General features: G+C 50.5%; 1 protein-coding gene across 2 annotated transcripts; it reads left to right on the top strand.

The window, feature by feature from the left end:
- The first annotated feature begins 11,087 nt into the window (after positions 1-11,087).
- On the top strand, positions 11,088-13,805 carry LOC132513717 (fibrous sheath CABYR-binding protein-like). 2 transcript variants are annotated; one of them, XM_060138264.1, is made up of 2 exons: positions 11,088-12,795; positions 13,527-13,805. In XM_060138264.1, the coding sequence occupies exons 1-2, from the start codon at positions 12,343-12,345 to the stop codon at positions 13,539-13,541; spliced, it is 468 nt and encodes a 155-aa protein (XP_059994247.1). In that variant the 5' UTR covers positions 11,088-12,342; the 3' UTR covers positions 13,542-13,805. The 2 variants fall into 2 exon arrangements, with proteins under 2 accessions (XP_059994247.1, XP_059994248.1); XM_060138265.1 differs by having other exon boundaries at positions 11,088-12,699.
- Positions 13,806-19,015: the final 5,210 nt, after the last annotated feature.

A 19,015-nucleotide genomic window follows, 5' to 3' on the forward strand; every position in this document is an offset into this window, starting at 1 on the left:
CCGCCGTCCTTTGGAGGATAGCCCTGCCCGGGCCAAAGCCTCGGAGGGCTAGCTCGGTGCTGGCCTGCAGGCGGCAGTGGGACAAGGCCTGCCCCGCAGCACTCTGCCACACTCTGCAACCGGAAACAGGACCCCCAAGAGCCCTCTGGGTACTTAGAATTACACACACTTCCCCTTGAATCATTCCAGTCGTTTCTGCCTCTAATCATGACCCCAGAGGGGCTGCCAACAGTCCAAGGTGGGCCTACGGCACTTTTCCACCTTCCTCTCCCTCCTCCCTGGCCTGTTTCTCCTCTTGGCCCCAGTTTCTAATACAAAAGCTCTTCTGCCATCTAATGGAGAGGAGCACCGTGCAACTCTCCAGCGTCGGTGAGTGCCCTGACGCGGCGGCAGCGCGGGGCTGAGGATATGCTGCCTCCCTCCAGCTAATGCGCATGCCCGCCTTAGTGCCAGCATTCCCGGCACGTGGGGTCCGAAGGGAGGGATGGCAAGTAAGAGGTTTGAAACATAAATTCAGCCCTTTGGAAGAAAGGCACCTCAGAAGGGCCCTAAGTAGCTGGGGCTGCCGCTCTGCAAACTCCCAGATGTTCTAAGGCAGTGTCAGCACGGCTGCCACACCACTCACAGCCACAGACTCTGTGTGTCTCCCCTGGTTTCCTCGAGGAAAGAGATGCCACGTGGAGATGCAGTGAAATACACTGTTGGTGAGCAGCGTCCAGAGGTCCACGTTTCCTCACCAGCGGGAATTTGTCAGAGGTTCTCAGTGTGGAGTATTTGGTCTCTTTCTCCTTCCCTTTCCACTCCCTCCAATGGGTTGTTCTGAGTCTAAGTGTGTGGGGTGTAGGGAATTAGCTGTATTCACAAACCAGCCCTTACCAGTGTAGAGGCTTTGCTTCCCCATCTGTTGGGACTTTTCTTGTATTTCTCAAGTGGTTCAGAACTCCGGCAGGGAAGAGGTATGCTATTTATTGGCCCTTCTTCACTCCCCCAAATTCTCAACTTACGTGCTAATATTTGTACCTAAGTTTCTTAGAAATTGTGCTGCCAAGGAGGCAGGCATGCAGTCCTGAGTGGGGAGCCTCAGAATTCCCTTCATTTCTCAGGGAGGGAACTCCGCTCCCGCTTCCTCACCTTACGGGCAGTGGGTCGGGACACTAGGCCTCTTCGTGGAACCACGTGCTTGTATTCGGTTAGGACGTGATGATGAAGCAATCTGGTTGATTGTTCTTCCCTTAACAGTCTCTTCATGGTTGTTCTGATTTACTGAGGTATAGTTGATGTACAGTATTATATAAGTTTCAAGGGGCACAGCGTAGTGATTCACAGTTTTTAAAGGTTATAATCCATCTATAGTTATTATAAAATATTGGCTCTATTGCCTGTACTGTACAATATATCCTTGTAGCTTATTTATTTTGTACATAGTAGTTTGTACCTCTTAATCTTCTTAGTGACAGATTGATGGGTTCTCTTTATTTTCCTGCCTTGTATTTTGGCAACCACGAGGAGTTCCACAGTTGAAATTACCTGTAGGTAGGTAAGCATCGGATTTCTAGGACCACCAGGCACCCCATGCCCCTGATTTCCTTCCATCTGCTTCCTTCCCTCGGGGGAGAAGCGTCCACAGACCTTGGGGCCGGGACGGGTTGGTCTCAGCCAACCCAGATTTTGGAGTTTGTGGGAATACCTTGTCACCTAGTTTTGTTGTGGACGTTACCCTGGGTTTTTGGTTTTGCTATCGTTTCCTGTATCTCTTTCTCGTTCTCCTTCGGTGCTGGGAGAGTAGATGAGGATTTTGTGAAGATTCAAAAATGATGTTACCACCTCTGCTGCCACCTTCCCAGAATCGAGAAACTGTATGACTTCTGGATCAGAATGATTAATAAAGATATCTTAACATCGATAAAACAAAACACAGAAAAATTAGACGTTCTGGGCAAATCGTGACTTGACATGGATCTAAGTCCTCTGTCCATGTTTCTCCTGAAACGACAAATGACGGGGGACCGAGGGGCGCAGGAGAGCAGAGCCCCTTGGGGAATTGCACCCACTGACTGAGAAGGGTCAGGGCTGGAGGTTCGGCAGCCGGAGGAGGGGGACGCAGCCTTCTGGGGAGAAGTCCACCTGATACTGGTCGCATCTGATGATGTCAGGGCCAGAGCTGGGCACTGCCACGGAGTGGCTTTCTGGGGGGACTGTGCCCAACCGACCGACTGGCTACTGCCCTAGGATAGAAAAAGAACGTCTGTGCTGCAGTCGTCTTGGGCTCCAGCCTCACCACCCTCACTATCACTTGCTCCATGTTGAAGAGGACAAATCTAAAGCTGAGGGAGATGAAGCATCTTAGCTTCCCCGCAGCCACCCAGCCGGGAAGGGGTGGAGTTGAGTTGGGCCTCGGGTGGTCTGCCTGGCCCCAGCTCAGCTCCACCTCACAGTCAAGTCTGGCCTCAGTTTCCACTGTAAGCAGACTAACGCTTGACTCTTGTCTGCTTCACGTGTCTGTGTTTGGTCCCCTATTAGTCTCTAAATCCGTCCATACGCCCTGGCACAGAGGAGGTATACAGCAAATGATGGCTCTCAGTCTATTAACGCTGGTGTGTGGTCAAGGATCACAGAGGCTGCTCACGTCAGTAATGTGGTTGGCATACACCTCTAATTGTTTCCCCTGAGGTTCTCTTGCCAAGATCCTTTTGTATTTCCTAAATCTCTCTCTGCTTAACAAGGGCCAGCACAGGTGACCCCCAACCCGGACTGCAGGTCGGAAAGTTGGGATTCCTTTCCTGAGCCGTACTGTGAGCCATGTGACTCGGGGACGTGCCGCTCTCTCCCTAGAGGGTGAGTCTAGCTGAAGATGCGCCAGGTATGCTTGTCCTTTGTGTGTCCCAAGCGAGAGGACGGGACTTTCTTATGACCTATGCTGACTTCACTGCAGCCCTGAGCCGCTGGGCAATGGGAGGCCGGCCACAGGCTACAAGGGAACTCAGAGGCAGAGGACTCCAGAGTCCCTGGCAAGTTTGTGCCCAGAGGGACGTCCTTTGCCCCTGTCCCAGGTGGACCTCAGAATCTGGGGACCAACTAGTCAGGAAATGTTGATAGCTATGGAAAGAGTGCAAATTTAGACTACACCCCTGGGAAAGAAGGACTCACCTCTGCCCACATGTTCATTCTCTGCTGCGGTCGGTGCCTGCTCTGCAGAAGTGCAAGGGCGTTACTGATCAAGCATCCTGTCCCGGAAGGACCTACCATTGACTCCTGATATATACAGCTCTTAGATCCTCAAGGCTGTTTTAACACCTTACTATCAAGCTCCTCAAGGCACAGGTGATTGAGCCTACCGGCTTCCGTCTAAAGGAAATCACGCACAGACCAGAGACTACAGTTCTTTCCATTTCCCAGCTGAACTAGAAATCCAAACTTCAGGTAAGTGAAGACATCATGGTTGGCCAGAGCACTGTTGAAATCAGGCAAACAGGTTACGATTTGACAAGAGAGGGCTGGTGAAAATCTCACCGTGTTCATCCCAAAGCAGGTTTAATCTCAGGAAAACAAAGTTTGGCTCAAAGGCAGAGCAGGAAGGGGCTCTCCTTCTGATGTTCTCTACTCCCATCACTGAGCTGCTCAGCCCATCTCACAAAGGCAGTTCGTGGCAATTCCATCTCATGCCCTGGGGGCTGCAATGCCGTTTTCGGAAATAGATGCCATCTATGGAGTTCTCAGTGAAGAGCATGCTGGGGCCTTTTCCCCGGGGACGATGTTGCCAGTATCTCAATGGTACAGGATACTTTTACGTGCGTAGAGGCTGCTCTCCTTAGTCCTCCAGACGGCTCAGTCTGCTCACACAGCGCCACTCCATGAGGCCAGAGTCAGCCCCGATGGCAACGAGAAGCCACCACCTTCTGTAAGGACTAGCCCGTTCCACGCCCCAGCACACGGCGCCAGCTTCCTGTGGAACCAGGCCCATCAGTGGCTTCTGAAAAGCTGCGTGGTCTTCATGACTGCCGTTCAAACCCTGGTAGGCACCCTGCTAGGGGTAAGTGAAGGCTTCCCAAGGCACAGGCAGGGAGGGGTAGCTTTAAATTATGAATATTCACAGTAAGCCAGAAATCACATCTTTGCCACTATTTAAACTTATGAACAATTTCCGATGCTAGCTTAAAAATGTGTGTGTGTGTGTGTCATAGTTTCACAAAATTCTTTTGCAGGGAAGTGAGCAAAATTGTCTGGAGTCCACTGACTGGAGTCGATAGGACCTTGGCTGCGGCCTTCAAAGCCCTCGGTGGAGGTGGCCTCAGGCCTCTCGTGTGTCTGCTCTGTGACCGGAGCACAGCAAGCGTATGTCCTCACAGGAGCAGAGGTGGGCGCTGCTTCCAGGACCCCGCACTGTTTTTAGAATCGAACGGCATGAAGGCACGAAAACCCTCATGTGGGAAGTGAAAGTGCGAGTCACACGACAGAGGTGTGACTTCAGCCTTGGGGACCAGCAAGGAGGGGGACGGGAAGGCCTCTTTCCCTAGGACTGGAGTGAATCACTTTCTCTCTCATTTTCGTGTTCGGACCCTACAGTCACGAAGCGTCTGAAAAGCTGTCTGTGTCTGTGTCTGCTGCTTCTCTCATTCCTGCTCTGGGGCAAGAGTTGAAAGCCACTAGGAAATGAATAGGTTGTACTTGAAGCCAGTGGTTCTCTCAAACAGAGACACCAGAAGGCAGGGGCGGGACTGGTTAAAGCATTGCTGGGCGGACTTCCCTGGTGGCGCAGTGGTTAAGAATCCGCCTGCCAGTGCAGGGCACGCGGGTTCGAGCCCTGGTCCGGGAAGATCCCACAGGCCGTGGAGCAGGTGGGCCCACGCACCACAACTACTGAGCCTTGGCTCTAGAGCCTGCGAGCCACAACTACTGAGCCCCCGCGCCACAACTCCTGAAGCCTGCGCGCCTAGAGCCCGTGCTCCGCAACAAGAGAAGAGGGAGACGGGGAGAGATAAATTAGGGGTTTGGGATTAACATATACACACTACTATATATAAAATAGATAAACAACAAGGACCTACTCTATAGCACAGGGAACTATATTCAATATCTTGTAATAAAGTATAGTGGAAAAGAATGTGAAAAAGAATATATATATAAAACAATATGTGTGTGTGTGTGTAATGGAATCACTTTGCTATACACCTGAAACTAACACAACACTGTAAACGAACTATACTTCAATTTTATAAATGGTTAAAAAAATTTTAATGAAATAAACAAAATCATTTATGCTTTACATAAAGGTGCATTATTAGAAAGTTAAAATTTCTCATAGGGGGCTTCCCTGGTGACACAGTGGTTGAGAGTCCGCCTGCCAATGCAGGGGACACGGGTTCGAGTCCTGGTATGGGAAGATCCCACATGCCGCGGAACAACTAAGCCCGTGTGCCACAACTGCTGAGCCTGCGCTCTAGAGCCCACGAGCCACAAGTACTGAGCCCACGCACCTAGAGCCCATGCTCTGCAACAAGAGAAGCCACCGCAATAAGCCCGTGCACTGCAACGAAGAGTGGTCCCTGCTTGCGCAAAGTGCAGCAACAAAGACCAAAGGCAGCCAAAAATAAATAAATAAATAAAATTTTTTCCTCATAATGTCTCTGCACTAACCCCTATGAGCAGTTTTATGTGTATTCGTCCAGATTTTTTCCTAGGATATGCTAACCTGCATTTACAATGTTTTTTTACATAAATAAGATCACATCAAGTACCAATTTGGCTGTTTATAATTCTTATTCCATGAATGCCATGTTCTTGTCATTTGTACAATTCCCTATTCGATTGTTTGTCTTTTATGTACTGATTTCTAACAGTTCCGTCCAGCCGGTCTCCCCCATGCACCTGGCAAGCCAGGGCCAAGCCTGCAGCCTGGAGTCGCTGCAGTCTGTGTTCCCGGAGCCTTGGAGCCCCTGGCGGCCTGGCCCCACGCCGTCCCCAGCGGGCCCAGCAGCAGCCCCCCGCTTCCCTCCCCAGGCGGGCAGGCACCGCCCGCTCTGCATCCCTGGTCTCATCCCCGCAGGGCCGGGCCCCGACACACGCACGCGTGCCCACGCACACACATGCAGACTCGAGCTACGTGTGGGAGACCAGAGGGCTGGCCGGGCCTGGCCCAGAGGTGCCCGACTCCCTTGCAGAACTCGATGACAGGGACCTGCGCTCAGCAGGCTGGTCACACGTGAAGTTGGCCAGGCTGCCTCTGACACAGACTTCGAAGTGCACGGGGCTCGCCTGGGGTTTGCAGGCTTGGCAGGGAAACTTACGTGCCCGGAGGCCTTAGGAGGTGGGGCGGGGCTCTGTTTGCACATGCGCACTGGGGAGCTCCAGCCACACTAAGTGGAGGGGCGTCACCTGGAGGCCTCACGGCTAAGCCGCTTACGGGGAGCCTGGGCCCGAGCGAGGTAGGCCGGTTAGAGGGACCGGAAGATGTGGGTGTCTGTTTGCGCAGGCTCATTGGGGTTACACAGCGCTCTGCGGTGTGGAGCTTCGTAAGGGGGCGACCATTGGCTGGAGAGCCTGCAGGCTCTGTCGGTGGGAGCCAATCACGAGTCAGGAGCCGTTACCAGCGGTGTGTTTGCGCAGGCGCTCTGGGAATCCCCACGTGAGGGGCCGTTAGACGGTTGGTTTTGTGAGGGACCGTTTTTTTCTTCCTCCACTCGTAGGGAGGGTGGAAGCGGTTGTAGATGGCGTCTGAGGCAGATGGTGAAGGAGCCATGAGGGCAGCAGACGAAGGCGCAGGTGCCGCGGCCGTTGCAGTGGGAGCAGCATGTGGTGGCCAGGGTGACCCCGGTGACCCGGTCGATCCTGGCGACCCTGGAGACCCTGGCAACCCTGGCGTCGCAGGAGAGGCAGGTGGCGCAGCCGGTGGCCTTGTGCAGATCCAGTGGGCAGCCCACGCAGCAGGGCCACGTAGAGACGCGGGACCCGGGGCCGGAGATGCGGGTCCGCAGGCGCTGCAGTGGTATCCTTTTCCAGGAGCCCCAGTGGGCCGGGCGTCCAGGGGCTGGGCTGGAGGTGGTTTGTGGGGAGGGGCTGCAGGCGGTGGGGCCTGAAGTGTAGAAGGAGGGAACTCTGGGCGGCTGGAGGGTATGGGCCAAGGGTGGTCTGGGCTGACGGGACGGTGGTGGGGCAAACCAACCTGAGGGAAACCAGAGGGTAGGGGTGGTGATGTCCAGGGTGGCCTCAGTGTATAGGGTGGGAGGTTGTGGACGGCCTAAGGGGTGGTCTGGCGGGGAAGCCGCGGGGTGGGGGGGTGAAGGCGGGTCTCAGTGAGGAGGAAGCCTGAGGCACAGGCGAAATCACTAGTGTGGGTGGTGCCTTAACCATATCTCCTCCAGCACCCTTACTGTGCATTTCCCATCGCCCATGGACGCGGAGGTCGCCCACCAGTTGCTGAGTGTATACTTTCCAGACCCAGAGCCCATTCAGAGGGAGCTCAATGTGGAGGGCCCCGTCCTGGTCATGTGGGTTCTACAGGGGCCTGGGGAGGGGCTGGTGGCAGGTGGCCAGAGCCAGGCTCAGGCCAGGTGGAGCTGTAAGGGAGGGTTAAGCCTAAAGAAGAAGTGTGCTGCTCTGGGATCGTCGGTGTGGGGGGACAGGGAGGGACGTGTGCCTCCCCAAACTTGAATTTTATTTTTCCCTCCCTTTTAGCCAATTCACTGCTGAAGACTTTGGCCAACTCCGAAGTTCCATCATCTTCTGTGTCGACCAGCTTTCCTTGGTGATTCACATCTTGCAGTACATTTTTACCCAGTTTCTCGTTTAGCGTCAGCAGGCCCCAGGGCGCTAACCCTAACTTATGTGTCGTGTCCTTGGCGGCCTTCCCTAGGGCATTGCTTTCTTCCGTGGTCACCACTTGTTGCGGCCTCGTCTTTTGCCTGTACTGGCCCTTGGGCGCTCAGGGTCCACGTATTTTGTTTGGTGATTAAATGTTAACTGCAGAAAATACAGCTGAGCTGCTGTTCTGTGTCTGAGTTTAGTTTTAGCTTCTGCACCTCCTAATATTCTTGCATTTGTGCTCAGGTTGGAGGGGAGGTCTGGGATTCAGCTATTCCGGTAGCACACCTAATTGAAGACAATGTCAGAAGTGGAACAAAAAGAAAATTGTGTCCTGCCATTCAGTGTTAATTTTGGAATATTTTCTTAGTTCTATATTTACATTTTTATATTAACGTATAACGCCAGAATACTAAGTAAGAGTTTGTGGCTTACCGACCTTGTTTCAGGTCTGCAAAGAAAAGTGCTGGGGCAGTTGGTTAAGTGTTTGGGGTGAGGTGATAAGCTCCCTCTAAAACAGCCTGTATTCTGCAACCTTGCTAAACTCACTAGTTGATAGTAATAGGTCTTTTTATAAATCCCATGGGCCTTTCTACATATACAGTCATTTTGTCTGTAAATAAAGGCACATTTACTTCTTCCTTTCCAATCGATGCATTTTAACTGATTTCTGTCATAACGGTTTGGATGTTCCTGCCTCTTTGCATGCCCGGTAAGTTTAGATTGGATGCTAGGCATTATAAGATTTCCCTTGGGTGCTGGATGTGTTTCTATTCCTGAACTTATTCTTAAGCTTTCTTCTGGGATCCTATTAAGTGACTTGGAAACAGTTTGAACCTCTTGAGTCTTAGTTTTTTTGTTTGTTTTTTTGCGTTACACGGGCCTCTCACTGTTGTGGCCTCTCCCGTTGCGGAGCACACGCTCCGGACACGCAGGCTCAGCGGCCATGGCTCACGGGGCCAGCCGCTCCGCGGCATGCGGGATCCTCCCGGACCGGGGCCCGAACCCGTGTCCCCTGCCTCGGCAGGCGGACTCTCAACCACTGCGCCACCAGGGAAGCCCCTGAGTCTTAGTTTTATAAGATTTGCTTTTTGGGACCAGAGGAGGTCTCACTGTAGGATTAATACATTTTAACATCTTTTTTGGAGTATATTTGCTTTACAATTTTGTGTTAGTTTCTGCTTTATAACCAAGTGAATCAGTTATACATATACATATGTTCCCATATCTCTTCCCTCTTGCGTCTCCCTCCCTCCCACGCTCCCTATCCCACCCCTCTAGGTGGTCACAAAACACGGAACTGATCTCCCTGTGCTATGCGGCTGCTTCCCACTAGGTATCTGTTTTACGTTTGGTAGTGTATATATGTGCATGCCACTCTCTCACTTTGTCACAGCTCACCCTTCCCCCTCCCCATATCCTCAAGTCCATTCTCTAGTAGGTCCGTGTCTTTATTCCTGTCTTACCCCTAGGTTCTTCATGACCATTTTTTGTTTCTTAGATTCCATATTTATGTGTTAGCAAACCATATTTGTTTTTCTCTTTCTGACTTACTTCACTCTGTATGACAGACTCTAGATCTATCCACCTCACTACAAATAACTCAAGTTCGTTTCTTTTCATGGCTGCGTAATATTCCATTGTATATATGTGCCACGTCTTCTTTGGATTAATTTAATTAACTGAAATCTTCTGTGTTTGAGAAGGCTATAGTTAGAAACAAAGACTCATACACTCTCAGAGTGGTGGTAAAATCTATCTGGACGCTTGATTGGCATTTCCTCTTAAATATTAAGATATGCATATCCTTTGACCCACCTTTGGGAAACACTCACAGAAAAACTCTTGTGTATGTGAACAAGGCAGCATTGACCACAGTGTTAATTACAGTGTTTGTCATTGTGAAAAATCGGTAGAATGTACATCAACAGGGGAAACGTTCAGTAAATCACAGCAAGTCCGTCCTGGTGGAGTACCATACGGCAGTCAGAGCACAGTAGATAGCTGGGAACTAATATGGAAAGAGATGAAAGCAAATTGCAGAATTCTGGGTATGGCATATTCCTGTTTTTGAATACATTCCGACCATATGACCATGTGGGGAAAGGCAGAGTCACCACCTGGAATGAGCCACCCTGCTTTCAATGTCATCACTGGGCATTAGGGAGGAAACCTTTCACTATTTAGATTTCCATGTTGTTTAAATATTTTCATAAGGAATTATTAGTTTTGAAATGATTTTCCTGTGGAAAACAATAGTCTGCTCCATTCTTTTCCCTTTAAAACCACTTACTTAACAAACTTTAATTCAGCAAAGGTCTGTGTGGGAGGATTAGGCAGAGGACATCCCCCTGAAGTGGATGTGGAAGCCCAGAGTCAGGGGCTGGGAGCTGATGGGAGGGCCAGTAACAGGGCACATGCTCTATTATGAGAAGCATCTTTCCTAGTCTTGGTTTTTTAAAAGAACCATTAGAAATGGATTTTCATTTTGATGAAAAGTCACCACTGTAGAGGACATCTGTGGGTTTTGTCACCCAGCATCCGTGTCCCTGCTCTTGGTACTGGTATCCTCATGTCACCCTAGAAAATCTCCCCCTAGAAAATCTCCCCTTTCCTTTTCTCTCGGCCACTATGGTTCTGATAGAGTTGACGTCACCTCTGATTCCAGGGGTGGGCATGTGGCTCAGGCCTGGCCAATCGGAGCACTGCTTTCCTCCGGCCGTGGTGATCCCATCCAACCAGTGACACTTTTGGGGCTGCAGGGGAGGCAGGCTGGCAATGGACAGAGGGGAAGCTAGAGCAAGAAGACACATCTCAGAGAACCAAATCCTGGATCCAGCCATGCCCGAAGACAGGAACTACCTCTGTACCTTTCGGTTATACAGACCCAGAAATTCTGCCTTTTGCTTAAGCCAATGAGAATATTTTTGATTGTTTCTGTTCTACTCGGCTCGCTGTTAGAGTTGAAAACAAAGCCTTACGGTGGCCTGAAAAGTCCTACGTGATCCAGCCTGTATCCTCTCTGGCTTCGTACCTTCCCCTTCCCCTTTCCCCTTGCTTATTTTTTGTTTTACATCTTATTGGAGTATAACTGCTTTACAATGGTGTGTTAGTTTCTGCTGTATAACAAAGTGAACCAGTTATACATATACATATGTTCCCATATCTCTTCCCTCTTGTGTCTCCCTCCCTCCCGCCGGCACGCTATCTTATTGTGTGTCTGTTCACACAGTTGTGCCCACAACCTGACAGGGAGCCCCTGAGCGAGGGATGTGTCCACGCTCCCCGCTGGGTCCCCGAGGGTAGACAGGCAGGTGAGAGAGACAGACCGAGAAGGTCAAAAGCTGACTCAGAACCAGAAACGAGAGGAACTGGAAGGAAGGGAAGGCGAGCCAGGGATGCCCCCCACCCCAGGGAAGGGGCAGCCGCTGCCGGGGCCACTCCACCTCCACTCGGGAGGGAAGGCTGCCGGGCCTGGAGGCGCAGGGTTGGGAGGACTCTCCAGCCAGGGGGTAGGGATCAAGTGGCCCGGACTGAAGTCCCTGCCCCTCCTCGGGCTCTGGCCCTGGTGCAGTCTCCTCCCGTGGCAGCAGTGGTCGCTGGCAGACACCCACACCCCCCCAGGCAGTGCTGCCCCCAGCCATGCCGTCACCCCGGCTGTACCTTTCCTGTTGTCTTGACCCCCTTCCAGACACAGAAGTAGACCGTCACCCAGCAGGCCAGCGGACACAGGGTCATCTCTCAGCTGAGGGCCCCCGGAAACGCCAGGCCCCCGGAGAGCCGCAAGACTTTGTTCCTGGGGGAGGGAAAGCCCATGAGGTCTGTGCCACCAAACGGCCAGGAGACTGGGGGTGTCCCTGGGGTGGGGCCCTCCGCCCGCCGCCCCCGCTGCCGCAGCCCTTGCGTCCAGCCGGTCTCCCCCATGCACCTGGCCGGCCCGGGCCAAGCCTGCAGCCTGGAGTCGCTGCAGTCTGTGTTCCTGGAGCCTTGGAGCCCCTGTCGGCCCGGCCCCACGCCGTCCCCAGCAGGCCCAGCAGCAGCCCCCCGCTTCCCTCCCCAGGCGGGCAGGCACCACCCACTACGCATCCCTGGCATCATCCCCCCAGGGCCGGGCCCCGACACACGCACTCGTGCCCACGCACACACATGCAGGCTCGAGCTACGTGTGGGAGACCAGAGGGCTGGCGGGGCCTGGCCCAGAGGTGCCCGACTCCCTTCCAGAACTCGATGACAGGGACCTGCGTTCAGCAGGCTGGTCACACGTGAGGGTGGCTCAGCTGGCCCCAGCACAGACTTTGAGGTGCACGGGGCTCGCCTGGGGTTTGCCGGTTTGCTGGGAAGCAGTCACGTGCCCAGAGGCCTCGCAAGCGTGACATCCGGGGAAGGGCGGCGGGGCCTGTTTGCGCAGGCGCCCTGGGAGCCCCAGTGACGTCAGCCGCCGAGGGGCGGAGCTTCCTGTGGGGGCCTCGTTCCCTCAGAAGCTCGTGCTGGGCGTGGAGGGCAGAAGCGAAGCCTGTGGCAGCATGGAGGCCGCAGCCCGAGGCGATGGCGGCGGCGTGGCGAGAGGTGGTGAAGGCCAGGGCGAGCCAGATGGAGCCAGAGGTGTCGCACAAGAGGTTGGAGGTCCACAGGCCTTGCAGCTGCCGCCTGCTCCTGGGCCGAGAGGAGATGGTTTCCCCGGGGCGGGCAGACGCCGAATATGGCGTCTCCGTGGCCACGCCGTCCCACGGCCTGGTGGCCAACCCGCACCGCACCCAGGTGGACGCGCCGCGCCGGGACCAGGTGGAGACGCCGCCTACGGACCAGGTGGACACGCCGCGCCGGGACCAGGTGGAGACGCCGCGCAGGGACCAGGTGGACACGCCGCGCCGGGACCAGGTGGAGACGCCGCCTACGGACCAGGTGGACACGGCGCGCCGGGACCAGGTGGAGACGCCGCGCAGGGACCAGGTGGACGCGCCGCGCCGGGACCAGGTGGAGACGCCGCCTACGGACCAGGTGGACACGCCGCGCCGGGGACTGGTGCACACACCGCCTCGGGGCTGGGTGGGTTTGTCGGGCCCGTGGGCAGAGGATCCGGAAGCCAACTGCTCCAGTTATATTCTGTTTGAGGAGAGGCCGAGGGATGCGCCTTCGGGAGCCAGTGGAAGGGGGAGAAGGGGGTCAGCCCGGGGATGTGGAGGGGTGGGGGAAGGGGGAGCAAGACCGTTGGAGGTGCTGGCCTCGTGGGGGAGGGGTCAGCGGGGGCGGGGAGAGGTGGGGGGCGCGGGGGGAGACGGCCTGAGGGACCAGAAGGGGGCGGAGCAGACCTGGAGGGGGCCGAGACAAGTGCGAGCGGCCTGAGAGCACGCAGGCCTGCGGCACAGGCCAGGTCGGGAGCCGGTTCCTTGGCCGTGCCGCCACCGGCTCCTTCCCGGTGCCCCTCCGATGGCCCGTGGAGGCAGAGAGGGCCTGCCAGCCCCCGGCGCCACATGGCCAGCGCCACCGAGGGGCGGTGTGGAAGGAGCTCGCAGTGTGCGGCAGCACCCTAGCCGTGTCAGTTCTCCGAGGGGCCCCGGTGGGGGGCGGTGGCAGGTGGCCGGGCTGGCTCTAAGCGTGAATTGGAGACCCCCAGAGGCGGGGTCTGAGGCCGTAGACCTGCGCGCCGAGCCTGCCGCGCGCTGAGCGGGCAGAGCATTAGGCGCACAGTTAGCACATTTCACTGGGTTTTCTCTTGCTCTCCCTTTTAGCCCAGTGAGTGCTGAGGACCCGGGCTGACTCCAGATTTCCATCACCTCCGGTCTCAACCAGCCTTCTCTGTTGCTGCGGACCATGCAGCACTTTGTGCTCCATGTTTTCACTAAGCCCGGGCCAGGAAAGGGGGCGTAGGACTAACCTAGCGCCTCTTCCTAGGCAGGGCGTCCCTCCCCGGTGCGTTGATTCCTACACTAGTTGCCACTTTATTCTGGGGCCCTAATTGTTTGCTTGCATTGGTCTTGCGCCCGCTTGGCCCAGTTGTTTCCCTGTTGCTGGAGGAGGAGGTGCTGAAACGTTTGTTACGGCAGAAAATAAAACTGAACTACTACTCCGTGTCTGAGTATATTTTCAGGTACTGCGCCTCCACGGTTTCTTGCTTTGTCCTTGGTTTCAAGGGAAGGTTCTGGGCTTCAGGTATTCTAGTAGTACAAGGTAATTGAAGACGGTGTAGGAGATGGAAGAAAAGTGAAATGCATTATGTCGTGTCATTCAGCGTTAACTACTATCAGTATTTTGGAATATTTTCTTAGTTTTATACTTTCATTTATATATAGCAAGAAGATAATGTAATTTTTGCAAGTTCATGGTTAAGTTTTTTCCTGAATTATTTTCATTTAGCATATGAGCTTTTCTCCCCTGAAATTTCTTCAAAAACACGTACTTGGTTGCATAAAAGAGGTACTATAAGCGTTAACATTTAATACGTTTCCAGTTTTCCCTATTATAAGAAACGAGTCAGTGGAATTCTTCTGTGTAAGTATTTGCCTGACTGGTTATGTCCTCAAGGTAGATTCCAAAGGGTAGAATTGCTGAGGTAAAAATTCACTTTTCTATTGATTTTTAAGGCTGTTGGTGTACAGTACATGGTTGCTGCTCAGAAAGTGTGCCCTCCCACCAGAATTCTAGTTTGCCCACCACCTTGTACCAGTAGGTCTGATTCCTGCCAAAATAAAAAGCTTAGTTTGCAGAAGATCAAACAACCCAGAAACACTGGAACTGGAACTTTGTGGTCTACTGACCTTGTTTCAGACGAGTGAAGAAAAGTTTTGGGACAATTAGTTAAGTCTTTGGGGGAGGAGTTAGCCCCCTCTAATGTATAGTGTTTCCTGCAACCTCGCTAAATTCCCTTATAGTTTTAGTAGCTCTTCTGTGAATTACATCATATTTTCTACATACATGATCAGGTGGTCTGCAGGTAAGGTAGTTTTACTTTTTCCGTTCCACTTGGGATGCCTCTTTGTGATTGATTTCTCTCCTAATGGGACTGGATTTTCCTGCTGCTTTTCGTGCGTGGTGATTTTATATTGGACGCCAGACATTGTGACATTTTACCTTGGATGCTGGATATTGGTGTTCCCAAACATATTCTTGAGCTTTTTTTCTGGGACTCTGTTAAGTTACTTGGAAACAATTTGAGCCTTTCAAGTCTTCCTTTTGGTGAGAACAGGGCAGGTTTTAGTGTAGGAATAATTTAACTAATTAACAACCTCCACTATTTGTTAGAAACAGAGACTTTTATACTTTATCAGTTGGAGTGTTAGTAAAGCTATCGGGACATTTATTTGGCATTTTACATTGAAGTTTAAGCTGTTCTTACCCTTTGGCCTACCTTTGGGAATCTTTCAGAGAGAAACTCTTGCATATGCAAACAAGGCAGAATTAACCAGAATGTTAATTATAGCATTGAGTAAAAAAGCTTCAACTGAGTAAAGATTCAGTAAATTACAGTAAGCCCATCCTAGTGGAAAACCGTGTGGCAGTTAGAGAAAGAGCAAGGTAGATAGCTGGGTACTAAGAGAGATTAAAACAAGTTGAGAATCTCTGCGTGGTATATGCTATGTTCTCTGTATGGTATGTTCTGTTCTCACACTGTGCTGCCACCATGTGAATGTGTGGGGATATGCATAGTAACTACCTAGAGTGAGCCACCTCCACTATCAGGAATGCTCATCTCCAGACATTAGCATTAGCGAAAGAAACTCCCACCTGGTAAATTTCACACGTACGTACTGTTTAAATATTTTCATCACGTATGTATTCCTTCTGACATAAGTATTTTTATTTTGGGAAAGTACAAATACTGTTCTGTTAGATTAAGGAATAATCTTTCCTAGTCTTGTTCCTTTAAAACATTGGACATTGATTTTGAATTTGATGAAAAGTCTGCACCACTGTAGAGGACATCTATGGGTTTTGTCACCCAGCATCCGTGTCCCTTCTCTTGGTACCGGTATCGTCATGTCACGCTAGAAAATCGCCCCTTTCCTTTTCTCTCGGCCATTATGGTTCTGATAGAGTTGACGTCACCTCTGATTCCAGGGGTGGGCATGTGGCTCAGGCCTGGCCAATCGGAGCACTGCTTTCCTCCGGCCGTGGTGATCCCATCCAACCAGTGACACTTTTGGGGCTGCAGGAGGGCAGACTGGTAATGGACAGAGGGGAAGCTAGAGCAAGAAGAAGACACATCTCAGAGAACCGAGTCCTGGATCCAGCCATGCCTGAAGACAGGAACTACCTCTGTACCTTTCGGTTATACAGACCCAGAAATTCTGCCTTTCGCTTAAGCCAATGGGAATATTTTTGATTGTTTCTGTTCTACTTTTTTTCACTTGCAATAGCAAAGTCTTGAGTATTAATGAATTGAGGGAATCATAATTTTATTTAATCATAAATTTATTTATTTTCATAATTATAATCATATTTATTTATAATTGAGGGAATATTTTTGATTGTTTCTGTTCTACTCTTTTTCACTTGCAATAGCAAAGTCCTGACTATTAATGAATTGAGGGAATCATAATTTTATTTATTTAACTACTGTGGTCTGAGGACTTGGCCCTCCTTTATTACTTCAAGGGAGAAATAGGCCTCTTTTCTTGTTAAGGGATTAGCTCCTTGCTGATCAACTCATATTGTGGTAGAAAAGGAGACAAATGAGTCAAAGGAGGGGAGGCACTGCAAGGGGCAGCTGGAGGAAAGGGACAAGGAGAAGGACCTTCCCTTTCCAGACAGGGCACCGAAAATTGGCCCAGAAGTGGGCCATATAGTGGATTTGGAGAAGCCTGTGCCTTCCACATTGTTTTCAATAGCTGTATAATATTCCACAGAATGTGTATACCATAGTTATTTTAACCAATCTCTTGTACATAGGCCTTTAGGCTACTTATAATTTTTCAGTATTATGAACCATGCTGAAATTAATACCCTGGTACATTTGTTTTTGTGTAACACATTATGTACAATAGGATTTTAGAAGGAGGCTTGTTGGGTCAAAGAGTAATCTCTTTTTAAAGTGTTTGATATGTATTACCAAGTTGCCCTCCAAAACGTTTGCATCAATTTAACTCCAACCAACTGTGTATGAAAGTGTCCATTTTCTTACTTCCTACCCTCTATTTGGCAGCTTAGCCCGCCATAATAAAATAATAATAAAATACCACAGACTAGGTGTCTTAAACAGCAGAACTTTATTTTCTCATAGTTCTGGAGACTTGAAGTCCAAGATCAAGGTGCCAGCAGGTTGGTTTCTGGTGAGGCCTTGAGTTACAGACAGACACCTTCTCGCTGTGTCCTCACATGTCCTTGTGTGTGTGTGTGTGTGTGTGTGTGTGTGTGGGGAGAGAAAGAGAGAGCTCTTTGGTGTCTTGTTCCTCTTCTTACAAGGACACCAGACCTATTGGATTAGGTACCCACACTTATGACCTGATAAATATAACCTTAATTACCTCTTTAAAGTCCCTATCGCCAAATACTGTCACATTAGACAATAGGATTTCAACATACGAATTAAGGGGGGATACAATTCAGCCCATAATGCACACCAAGCAGGACATTTTCAATCCTTTAAATCTTTGCCCATATAGTAACCAAAATCATATCTCAATATTGTTTCACTTTCTTTTGATTTCTAAACTGGTTTAACAATATTCATATGACACCTGGCCACTGGTAACTCCTCTTCTGAGAACTGTCTTTTCATATCCTTTTTTTCTATTTTTTAATTGTAATAGTCATATTTCACTTATTGATTTGAGAGTGCTCTTTATATGTTAAAGATATCAAATCTTTGCTGTAATTTGAAAACGCTTTCCTTCCTCATTGCTTCATTTTAACTTTGGTCATACTTCTTTTCTATATAGAAGGTTTTTAAAAACTTTTAAAATGTATTTAAGTCACCGATCTTTTCATTATGATTTCTGTAGTTTATGTCCAATAGAAAGCCTTACCCACTACTGTAAAACTGTAAAATTTGTCACTCATAACGTCTTCTAGTACTTTAAAATTTTAATCCACTAGGAATTTATTTGGGTGCAAAAAATGACATTGACCTAATTTTGTTTTGCCCCCAAAGGTTAGTCAGGTGTTGGAACGTTATTTATTTATTTATTTATTTTTAGTTTTTGCAGTACGCGGGCCTCTCACTGCTGTGGCCTCCTCCGTTGCGGAGCAGAGGCTCTGGTCGCCCAGGCTCAGCGGCCATGGCTCGCGGGCCCAGCCGCTCCGCGGCATGTGGGATCTTCCCGGACCGGGGCACGAACCCGTGTCCCCTGCATCGGCGGGCGGACTCTCAACCACTGCGCCACCAGGGAAGCCCTGGAACGTTATTTATTTATAACGTTTATAATCCGTATTTCTCGACCGAGTTGAAATGTCATCGTCACCAAAGTTTAACCCCCACCTTTGTTTATTCTTGCAATTTGTTCTTCTAGCTAATTCGGGTTGAGTGATCTGGGATGGCCTCTCTGAGGAAGTGACCTGAAGGATTCAGTACAGAAAGTTGGGATTGGGGAGGGAGAAGAAAGAGACAGAGAAAGACAGACAGACATTTGATTGGTTCAGCTTAAGTTGCCTTCCCAAGAATGCAGGGAATAACGTGAGGACAAGAAGGGGATGAGAGAGAGGAGATTAAAGCATCAATGGATTAGAGGACTGTTGAGTTGGGGATACTTGAACATTTGAGTTTTTCTGTTTTTTACTATTATAAATAATGGTGTTGTGAATATTTTGTTTAAAAGGGTTGCATACACACATGTGTAAATATACAGAGTCCGAGGTTTAGTGATGAGAGAGTTTTCAGGTGGAGTTCATAACTTTGCAAGAACTATGCATTCCCACATGACATATTTATGCAGGTCTCTGTAATTATAGCATATTACCTGGTTAGGGAATGAGGGAACATTACTCTACCATGTAGTAGGGTGAAGGATAGGTGGAGAAAGGCCAAGATATGTGTCTGCAAAATTGACGTCCAAAATAAAAAACAAGTTCCATATTCTCACGGAAGGTAGGGTTTATCAGCCAGGATGCCAGCAGTTGTGTCTAAGGGACCAAGCCAGAGATGTGACTGGAGAGAAAATGTAAAATTAAGTCAGCAGTCAGAGTGAAACCGAAATTGAAAGAGTACATAAAGAGCAATGGTGAAATTACTTGGATTACACAAGTCAGAAGAAAGCTGGTCTAGATTTTACTTTTCACAGAAACA

Source organism: Lagenorhynchus albirostris, chromosome X (genome assembly GCF_949774975.1).
Source record: "Lagenorhynchus albirostris chromosome X, mLagAlb1.1, whole genome shotgun sequence".
Lineage (NCBI taxonomy): Eukaryota > Metazoa > Chordata > Mammalia > Artiodactyla > Delphinidae > Lagenorhynchus > Lagenorhynchus albirostris.